Source organism: Petromyzon marinus, chromosome 26, assembly GCF_048934315.1.
Source record: "Petromyzon marinus isolate PM22_M1 ecotype Great Lakes invasive population chromosome 26, UKy_Petmar_22M1.pri1.0, whole genome shotgun sequence".
NCBI classification, from domain to species: Eukaryota; Metazoa; Chordata; class Hyperoartia; order Petromyzontiformes; family Petromyzontidae; genus Petromyzon; species Petromyzon marinus.
In genome coordinates, this window is record NC_133692.1 from 2,794,421 (window position 1) to 2,805,988 (window position 11,568).

Sequence of the window (11,568 nt, forward strand, 5' to 3'; positions counted from 1 at the left end):
TGCCCGAAACATTTTTCTTTTTCTGTCCCGTTTGTAAAGATTCGTTCGTTCCTTTAGGGTTAAATGTCACATCAACACATCACCCACATATAATGTGCATAAATAGCATACAAGCACAATACTTTATAGTTTAAGCCGCATCATCATGAAGCAGAGGTGGAAGGCTGCAGTTCGCTCCATCATGTTATTTAAATCTGAACTAAAGGACTTTTTTATTGATTCCTTAAGAGGCAATATTTGGCAGAGTCCATGTTTCTAATCCATGCGTCATAATGGGTAACCCGCACTGATTAGAAATGTACTTGCCTTAAATATACTGTGGTCTGTTAGTTTTCATTACTAAATTCCATTTTCCAAATGCACTCCACCCTCCTCTCTATTGCCTTTTCATTCAATCAAACACTGTCTGAAAAAAAGCATGTAATAACTGCCCTAGGATGGTGCATCAGTTGTGTTCGTCTACCGATTGATGTGTTTGGCAAAGAGAATAAAATAGCAGTGTACTTCGTTATAAAGAGCCAAATAGCACAGAGAGAAGTGGTGCCAGCCCCTCACAAGTGCTCGGAAACTTTGGGTGTCTCAATGCCCTTCAAGAAACTCTTACAAAACAGGGTTAATGACACTGTGGGACTTGTGGCAATTAGAACTATTGAGTCAATTTAAGGCAAGTGTGGGGTGGGGAAATACCAACGGTAAGCTAACAACAGCAAAGTCGAGCGGTCACCAGACTTCCTGTATTTTACAATAGTCCCCCTAAAAAAGATACACCCACATACCCTTTTGGTGCAATCATGCATTTAGAGTAGAGTTTTTTGTTTACCATGGCTTTTATTAATGTAAAATAATATTTTTACCCTTAATGGTTAACCTACAGTGTAAGTAGTAACTGTACGATCTTAATTTGAAGCTTTCGTGACTCCAGGAATCCATACTCTTTGGTTCTTTCGGTAAAGTCACGTGCCTTTGCTTAAAACAAATATTAACTTCGGTGTTATTGTTTATTTCCTAAATTCTACACCCTTGAAATTCTAACAGAGAATATTTTAAGACTCAAATCTAAGCCTGTGCTCTCTGCTAGCCTGGGTGGAAAAGCCGGCGATGTCCCTCGGCCAATCCTGACCCCCCGGTTTGGCTAAAAAAACTCAAAAAACTAAATTATAAACGAAAACTGCTCCGATGAGAATTACACGCTTTAGTTTGACCCAGCCTTGAATCTAAATTCAACCATTTGGATTATAACCACACAACTGACCAGGAGACTCAGTGTAAGGTATATACAACAAAATAAACCAGCATGGTGAGGTATGGTCAAATATATATTGTCAAAAAAACTGTAGGAGCAGTCGATATGATAAAGGGCTGTTTTCCTCTTCTTTGGTTCTTTCGGTAAAGTCACGTAGAATGAGAATAAAATAATAAATTGATAAAATAAAATGACACAATAAAATTCTCACGACGTTTCGGCCACAACACAAGCGGCCTTTAAATCGAAAGGGCTGTTTGTTTACTTTACCTTCTCATAGCATGCACATATATATTCTGCAATGTAATAGATTGCACCCTACCAAAGAAAAATCATATTTGTGAATTGTGTTATTGACATAAAACACAACGACGATGCTAAGAAAACTACCTCATATTCACTGTCCGAGCCGTCAAAAGGCTGCGGGGATCTGAAAAACAAAAGCGAGAACAAAATTCAAATTAAACACACGTACACATTTTCAATTGCTTCACAACCGCAGGCATAAACTAAACTATAAACTAAATTGTAAACTAAACTATTTTTATTTTACCAGGTAAGGCCCACTGAGCTATATAGCTCTGATTCAGAAGCGACCTGGCAATCAGAAATGATAGCTCAACCAAGTAGCTTATCATGCAGACATTTATAAAAGCTAACTACTCCAGTCACTTTAAGATGTTTTTCTTGTTCGTGTTTTTGTTTTTTTGTTTGTCGTGGTTGCACCCGATTCAAGAGCTGAATGGCTCACAGGGCTATACCAAAATAAATCAACTGAAAAATAAACTGAAACTGAAAACTAAACGCATGATTCTCGAGAAAAATCCACACGACCATGCAAAGTCCATATATACAGCAGGCGTCAGAGTTGGCATCGAACCCACGACCTCCTGTATACCAGAAAAGGCAGTTAACATCACACATGGTCAAAAACAGTATTTTCTACACGTGGAAAAACCATTGTGATCGGTAATTGCATCGGCTGCTGCGGTTCTCACGCTAACCCAAGCCGCCGACTTCGGTTGCAAAGTGTTTGGAGGGTTCTGTGCAGGCCAGGGAGCCCCCCCCCGCCACACTCACTGGAGGAACCGGAGGCCCTCCTCAATGAGCTTGCTGCGCATCGCCTTGTCAAGCGTCTTGCTGGACATCTTCACATCGAGGTGTCGAACACAGCCTGTACAAAACCTGCCGTTTCAACACAGCGACACACGACGATAAGGGTTTGGTCAGTTTTGAATGTTCGCAAGGTCTGAATTGAGTAGACTTTAACGAGGAAACAGGCAAGTGTATCGGTGGTCGCAAACATTTACGTCATTAAAACACGCGATGCTACCAACAGTAGTTTGTCGTCCTTCCCCCCACACCTCCGATTAGCACGGATGGCTATGTACGGTGCAAAAGAAGTTCAATATACATACAGCAATAGTACCTACTCTGAATTAAGTAGTTAAGCACCAAGCCTGGATTAAACATCCACCATCACAAAGCAAACAAATAACCACTTAACACTGCAACTTGTGTTGATAATTCATCACTACAAACACAACTTTAATATCAATGATAATTTCAAGGTCAATTAACTTATACCAAAATTGCAGTACATTAGGAATTACTGCAGACAAAGTTAAACACAGCACAGTATAAAAGTCCACGTTGCCCGTGGCCTAGACCGGTTTACATGCTAGGGGTCAGGTATGATGACGCACTGCATATTATAACGTATCAGGGTGGTTTTGCTTTCCTGTGATGTCAGTCTCTAAATTTCCCCTACGTGGAAACTTATAGATACTCTAAACTGAAATGTGGTGAGCGTTGGTGGCCCACTAAAACAGTGCTTGGGTTATTTACAAATGATAGCTGGGGATAGCTACACATTAAACCCCTTTCATGCGTGGTGATGCAGAGACACTTTTGGTGAGTTTTGTTATCTCAAGAAATCACTTTGGTCCACACAATCCGCTCTTGCAACTCCCCGAAACTCATACAACAGAGGTGACTAAGAGGCTGAAATCAACACCATTTGCAGACTACATGCGGGTGACTAATACACAAATGAGCATGGATCTAGGGTGAATACATTTTCCACCAATAAATTAATAACAGGAATAATCCACCTGCAGAAAACAATTTTACGTGGATCGAGTGGAAATATGGATGGTAAGAGTAGTGGATTTAAGAGAAGCTTCACTGAATGAATACAATTGCCACCCTTCTTCATGGCAAATAGCAAAGGTGTGGTCCACAAACAATAATAATATTGGCAACAATCACTCAACACGTTTCCTGCTCAAATGAGCACTGATGCGGCACTAACTTCCTGTTTACAGCTCTGAGCCAGTGGTGGATATTCCGCATTTGTACTATGTCAGGGAAGAAAACTATCCAGGGGACAACCACTGTTGACATCTCCACAAAAAGCGGTGCTTATTTTTATTAAGGCCAGAGCAACCATCTTCCGAGTCAAACCGCAGGCCAGGATTTGAACTCGCAAATCTTTACAATTGCGAGCTGCACCATGAGCCATCTGGCCCTGGCTGGCTACTTGTTATCTCTCTGGTGTATAAATAACAAACAAGACAAAGCTCCCCTGTATAGCGTTAACAGACTGTTGGGTCAAGTGCTGCTAGCGAGCACGTATGAAGGCCATCACGGCACAGGACGGGGTGAGTGGCCAACACCACGCCAACACCAACACCAAATGTACAGGTGTCAGGGTCGAGATCATACCCACGACCTTAGTTCACATCCCGCCAACGTGGTGCCAACGTGGCGCCCCGAAGTCAGAGACCAGGTGACTGGCTGCTCAATCCCAGCAGCAGCCTTCAAGCTAGCCGTGGAAATGTGCCGTGTGTGGGAGGGAATAATCCTTGAAGACAACCAGCATTGACATTCCAGAGTGGTGAATCAACTTATCAACCCTGACCTCGACGTCAACTCACGACCTTCAAACGGTGATGCCGAAGCATCCCCCGCACCTCCGATAAGAACGGCCGGTTACGTACTGTGCGAAGGAAGTTCAACATACATACAACATAAATGCCCTGTGCAGCTAATTCTCAGCACAAGTCATAGGAAAGTTTGAAACAAGTTATTTTTTTCATTTATGTGCCAGACAATACACATGGAGACCAAACACCAATGCAGTATGGATTGGGAATTGTGGATGCCTGCACGGCAGTGTGGAGAGGAGCCGTTAAAAAAAACCGGAAAATTAATGGTGCTTATAAATAATATATGATAAAATAGGAAGTGCCAGTGTAAAGGGTGTGGTAGCCAAAAGTGGACAGCAACCTAACGTACAGTTATTGACAACTCGAGTTGCTCACTTCTATTTCCGTTGACCAACAACTCGCAATGACCTGCATGGTGACGTATAGTCAAATGAGTCAAACAGCGCCCATGAGCGACATGACGCGGAAAGAAACCTTTATCCAGCAGTGTAACAAAACGTTACGTGTTTTGTTATGTGTGTGTGTATAATATTACACGTGAAAACCCATTACTTGTATGCCACGGGTTGCCAACATTGCTAACACATTGGAACGCGCCGTGCGGTACGTATGTACGGTGAACTTCTTTCGCGCCATACGTATTCAACCATGCTAATCATTGTGTGCCAATCCAATCGATTGTTACTAAAATTAATCTAATTTTCTTACTGTGGTTTTCACACCTGATGATGATTGCTTGTGTTGCGATCGAAACGTCGTGAGAATTTTATTGTTTAATTTTTATTATTTTCCTACTACGTGACTTTACCGAAAGAACCAAGAATATGAATCCCTGCAGTCATGAAAGCTTAAAATCGAAAATTAATCTAATCATCGCTTCCATGACCACTGGAATTGCTTGTCGATTCTGTAAACAATTATCAAACAACCAATAACCGGTTTACAACTCTATGCTGTGTATCACCTCAAAATAAACCAAGCAGTAAGTCAAACATGTAAAGTGTCTGATCCAAAATGAATGAGCAACACTCCTCACAGCAGTGCAGGACAGAATAATCAGTCGCTCTTGTCTCGACCACTCACTCCCGCACACTATAAATCATCCCTGCTTATACCCACAAACACACTTCATCCTTCTTGTGTCCTCCATACACAAAAAAACAAAGATAAACACCCCCGTATAGCCTTAACAGACTGTTGGGGCAAGTGCTGTTAGCGAGCGCCTATTAAAGCCGGCATGGTACAAGAGGGGGTGGGTGACCTGCACCACGCCTCTCCGGCTTTGTCACCCCAGTGGCAATGTTTACACACCGCACCAGGTACTCATTTGAGTCCGAGTCAACCTAGGGGAATCCCAGCACCGATAATCGTCACTGGCGTTGACCGTAAGCGGGAATTGAGCTCGGGTCACCGGGGTTTGTAGCGCAGCGTAGCGCTAACGGTCGTTACACCACCGCTCCCCTCCATACACATGCTGTACTAGCACACACGTAACGATGGGGAAAAAAAACAGTTCACCTGTTTCACCTTTTGGACCACAGAAGCTGTTGCTGTCAGCGAACATTCAATCAGGCCGGCACGCCAAGGGGGAGAGCGGCGTAGTCAGCACTACACCTTTGTGTCCTCGGTGCTGACGTTTCACCACTGCACGTGGTGCTACTCGGTTGAGCCTGAATGACAGAGCGGAGGGCTCGGGATAGGTCGAGATATCCAATCGCCACTGACATTAGCAGTGGCTGGGAATCGAACTCGGGCCGCTAAGTTCATAGGCCAGTGCGCTATGCACTGTGCGACCACTTACTAGACAAAAAAAATATGCAGCTGTATCTGTATATATATGTAAATTATTTGCTTAACTTTCCTATACTTTGCACTGTCGTCGTTATATTGTATCGTTCGTTGTTGTAACGTTTTGACCCGCCCCTACTGGACATCTGTGAAAAAAAGCTTCACAGCTCATCGGATTCCTCCAGTATAAATACATATTCTGATTATGATATATACACACATACACACATACGTTCATCCTTATCAGCAAAAGCTCACTTATCATTACAGAACTATCAATAGTTATAATATGTACATCTTACACAATACATATCATAATATTCCAACGTAACATATGAACTGTAAATATCATAATCAGACTATATATAATACATTACACATGATACCGAATTTCACACTGAAAGAAAATTGTATCAACTATTAAAACTATTGCCCTCAAACATACAACACGATGTACATTGCACGGAATACGCAACTTGGCTACACCGTGGCACTGTGCCTATCATTTCGGAAAAAGGTCATATGAGCTAAGATGCAGCACGGCAAACAGAGAGCACCCCGAAGACCCCGGTCTTACTTGACTTTACCCTTTGATTGTGCCGCCTTGCGACCGAGAGAGACGGGGCCACTCGACTTCACAGCTGCTGGCCACGGCACTTCTGAGCCCCAACGAATCAGGCCCGAGTGAGCCCCAGAACCTGAACGCAATTGTGTCATGTCAAAAAGCCCGGATGTGACTCATGAAACGCAATTTGGCCCACATCATTTCTCAATCTCACCGCGCCCACGTGGCACACGTGAACACGCGTTAACTATTCGCCTTTTGGCGTTCTCTGGTCTGACACTGGTGAGATAAGGCCATAAAGAAGGCTGCCTCTGGTGTAGGCCAATCAGTTTCAGAGGCAATCAATATATCAGAGAACTTTGTTTCCATGTTTTACCACAAGTACGTGTGGTTAATGCAGACTTGATTCCTTGAAAAAGGTTTCTATTTGGTGTTTAAACATCTTAACACCTGTTGTATTGCCATCAAGGGGTGAAACCTATTCTCAGAAGTGTATTTCGTTTCGCTCTTTTTTACAAAAATAAATTATGGTAATGTATATATTTGTCATAATTGTTTCCAATTGGTTTTAATTAAATTGTGCTATTGGCACCATTTCCCAAGGTGAAGAAATTACCAATACGAAACTCTCCCAGAGAGCAGCCATTCCAGGAAATTACGAAGAAAGTAACTTAAGTCCTCTGCATCCACACTTACAGGGTAGTCCAGATGTCTTGTGACCCCCCATTTAATTATCTAAAACTTTATTTTATTTAAGGTAAGGTTTATTTAAAACATAACTTAATAAAACAAAGGAATTTTTTTTTAAAAAAATTGTGGGTCACAATACATCTGGACCACCCTGTAGAGGCAACCATTTTACATTCCCCCGCACGCGGTGCATATCGGATGTTTATCAAACCGGTTTATAAATGTTCATGAGATGAGCTCACCGACTCACCAAACTGGAAAATCTGATTTAAATACCAGATCTCCTGGGCCACCTTGCTTCACCTGGGCCACTTAGCTTTTGCATCCAGCTTCACCTGGACCACCTAGCTTCACCTGGGCCACCTAGCTTCATCTGGGCCACCTAGCTTTTGCATCTAGCTTCACTTGGGCCACCTAGCTTCAGGTGGGCCACCTAGCTTCACGTGGGCCACCTAGCTTTTGCATCTAGCATCAGCTGGGCTACCTAGCTGCACCTAGGCCACCTAGCTGCACCTGGGCCACCTAGCTTCACCTGGGCCACCTAGCTTTTGCATCTAGCATCACGTGGGCCACCTAGCTTCACGTGGGCCACCTAGCTTCACCTGGGCCACCTAGCTTCACCTGGGCCACCTAGCTTTTGCATCTAGCATCAGCTGGGCTACCTAGCTGCACCTGGGCCACCTAGCTGCACCAGGGCCACCTAGCTGCACCTGGGCCACCGAGCTTTTGCATCTAGCATCAGCTGGGCTACCTAGCTGCACCTGGGCCACCGAGCTGTACCTGGGCCACCTAGCTGCACCTGGGCCACCTAGCTGCACCTGGGCCACCTAGCTGCACATGGGCCACCTAGCTGCACCTGGGCCACCTAGCTGCACCTGGGCCACTTAGCTGCACCTGGGCCACCTAGCTTCCTTTCGACGTCATTAGCAATCCTGTAGTAATGCCTCAATGGTCTGAATTGTTAATTTTACAAAAAAAGATAAACTTTGTCACAAACTAATCATTTACCTGGGCCACCTAGCTTTTGCATCTAGCATCAGCTTTCCACAACTTGTGCCCACAGCTCGAGAGGCTTAAGGGTTTGTTGCATTTTGACATGACGGTACATAAGGGTGTACTGTTGCTATGGAAAATCGCTTAATTTTCCAAGTGATTTGTTTGCCTTACCTATAATGTACACTCCTATCGTGTTTTGTACTATTCTAACCTTCCTGCATATCTGTAAAAAAAGAGCTCCTGAATCTGATTTGAAGTATTTCTGAATCCAAGAAAGTTGTTTTGATTGCCAAAAAATACAAAATGATCCCATTCAAATATCCCTCTGTAATACAAAAAACACCGTTTAAATGTGTGGGGGGTTCTCTCCTGTTCTCCCCTCAATGTTTCCAACTATAATGATTCCAACTAGAAAACCTACAATGCAAAACCATAACACGACCAAGACGAAATCGCAAATCATATGCAGACTTGTCCAGCAAAAACATCATATACCCCAGGATACAAAAAACAACATTCGCATGAGGACGTTCCAGATGTTATGTCTGAATAAGTAACGCATTCTCTTCACAGTATGACAAAATAATGTTTCTGGACTAAAATCAATAAAAAATGTGGACAAAATCAAAGGAGCAGCTCTGAGATCAAAATTAGTATTCAGTAAATGTTTACATAACAATGAAATGCCTCAATTGTGAAAATAATGCTTCATTCATCCGTTTTGAAAAGGGGAGTCGACAATGATTCAAAGAATTACAAAATAAAAAGAGTTCCTCCTTCCCATATTCGTCTCCCCACATAGAAAACTCAAGTCTTTTTCCACAACCCATCGGCTGCATGGCCGTCCAGTAGGAGAGCATATTCTGTTTCATTTGGCAAAACAAACATTAAACGTGCTTAACATTTTACATCTATTTATACTAATTATATAATACATCGTTTTACTGAAGTACTGTGTATGTATTTGTTCCCCAACAGAGATGTTTTGCGTTTTACGACGTGTTTTTTACACGCTTTTTACTAACTCACGTTGTTGTATCCTCAAATCTTGTAACTACATTTTAAGCCACTTCCCAATGTGGTATCGACTGCAAACTTGCTATACTTATGTCATACTGATGACAATACTATAAAATAATGTTTAAATATTTTTAAACATTATTTTGTATATGTTATGTTTCGGCTTGGGTCTAATTGTCTACAGTAAACTCACGTTGGCTGTAAATGACCACGGTCCCCTTACGTTGTGGCAAGCTTCGGGGCCACTTCCTGGAGTCATGGAGTTTTGCCATTACTAGAAGGGTACATTTCATTAAAGCGTGTTTTTAAAAAAAGTGTATTTATATATTACTTATTTAGTGGACCGAATTGTGGACAACCCCAACGGGGATAGCTAGCAGGCCATTAAAGAGAAGGAATCAAAGAATCAACAAGAGGCATGAGTCCTTTGAACAGAAGGAGAAACATTTTTGAAGTCGATGCCTCACAAAAACTGGAGCCATGTTGCAGAGGAGGTGAACTCACTGCTCTAAGCACTCATTACACACAAAGTCCTTTCCACAAATGAACCGCAATACCTTGCTGATCTCGCGAAGGAGCATAAACTATCACGCGATCTCCTGTCGTCCACGCAGCAGCTTTTGGCTATCCATCAAAGACGGTCACCGCGCATCGCACGCATTCAAATTCGTTTCTGCGGCCGTATGGAACACTCTTCCTTGCGATATTAGGAAGCCACTGGAACTATGCAATGAAAACGAATTTCTTTATAATTGATTTTTGTATTTAGTTTGTTCTCCTTTCCCAGCACCTCGGATTAGCACGGTTGTCGACGTACGGTGCTAACAAAAAGAGCTCGCACTGCCCTCCTTGGTAGGTCGCTGGTGCTGCCTTACGGCCCCCAATTGGTGACACACATTTACCAACTGTTACAGCCACGGAACACGTTGTCCTCTGTCACCAAGGGGGTGGTGGGGGGGGATGTGCAGATTACGTGAGCTATTATATTTCTGCGTATGGCAGCAATATGTTCAAGATCTAAATACCAATGTCGAGGTATGCTCGCCACACGAAGGCTTCGGGGCAGAGTTTGTGTAGTTTTGCACTTTCTCCCTTGAAGAAGTGCAGACAACAGTGTTTTTTTTGCCATGGTTGCTGAAGCGTGATGAAGGGCAGGCTTGTGCAGAGAGAACGCGAGGAGGTGGAGAGGAGATTTTAGTATTGTTGAACTTATTTTGCACCATACATAGCCAACCATGTTAATGGGAGGTGCAGGGGGAAGGTCAACAAACTAAACACAAATAGCTATTTAAAATAAATGAGTTTCCAATCTAGATTTAGTGACATGTGATGATGTGGGAAGTGTGGTGATTTTGGCAGGTGTGAGATCAAAATAAAAATTGTGCAAGTAACTTGAAAAAAATCTCTATTTTCACAAAACTATTAAAGACATCCACCTAGAAAGGCCCTCTTAAACACGCGAGTGTGCCAGTCTAAATAGCGTGCCCCGTGCAAAAGTCAACAATTCATTCACACTGTACACCACCACCCGGACAACCTTCACCCAACCTCGTCTCAGCAGAAATGTTCACTTATCATCAACATGTGACCAAAGACCATCATGGCAACGCCATTATTGAAGATTAAACTATTTAACTTTTTTTATTTTACCAGGTAAGGCCCGCTGAGCTTATACAGCCCTTTTACAGAAGCAACCTGGCTATCACAAAGGATAGCTCAACAAAGTGGCTTATCATCACGTAGAAATGTATAAAACCGGAGGACCCAGAGAAAAATCCATACAACCACGGGGAGAACATGCAAACTCCAAATATACAAGTTTCAGGGTCGTGATTGAACCTACGACCCCCTGCATACCAGGCGAGGAAGTTAACATTTTGCCACCGCGGCGCCCAAGATGATGGTGCTGACGTTGATGACAAATGTAACAATGATTAACTTAATGATGCTCACTCTTCACAGTAACACCAATGCTCCAGTGACATCAATGACACACAAATGTAAATCGTCAGCAATGATCTATCGCATTCTATCCAATGCTGGATGAATGCCTCTCCAGGCCACGCTGTCCCCCCTTACAGTCTCCAAAGCCAGAAGCCCACCTGGCATTGTGAACACAAGCTGATTAGATCGCTCCATCTCCAGTCGACCTCTAGCCACGTTTCCCTTCTGTGGCTGCCACTCACTTCCATCGTTGGTCTTGACTACCGGCCCATCATCCCTTCGTGTGATGCCGTCCTTCCCAAGCCAAACCCGCATTTCTTAACGGTCAAGGTCATGTCACTTGACTTGCTCTCTGAAACCATGTGTAACAT

The 11,568-nt window shown here is 43.2% G+C and overlaps 1 protein-coding gene across 4 annotated transcripts in view; it reads right to left on the reverse strand.

Annotated features, from left to right (window-relative positions):
* LOC116946152 (zinc finger CCCH domain-containing protein 7A) overlaps nucleotides 1-11,568 on the reverse strand; it is a 46,402-nt gene that overhangs the window by 32,840 nt on the left and 1,994 nt on the right. For 2 of the 4 annotated variants that reach the window (XM_032961060.2, XM_032961061.2), the window contains exons 2-3: nucleotides 2,324-2,428; nucleotides 1,634-1,673 (exon numbers count right to left, since the gene is read on the reverse strand). In XM_032961060.2, the coding sequence (XP_032816951.2) occupies nucleotides 1,634-1,673; nucleotides 2,324-2,391 (108 nt within the window). In that variant the 5' untranslated portion in view covers nucleotides 2,392-2,428. Of the gene's footprint in view, nucleotides 1-1,633; nucleotides 1,674-2,323; nucleotides 2,429-6,559; nucleotides 7,762-11,568 lie in introns of those variants that run through there. The other 2 variants (XM_032961059.2, XM_032961063.2) reach the window with 2 other exon arrangements.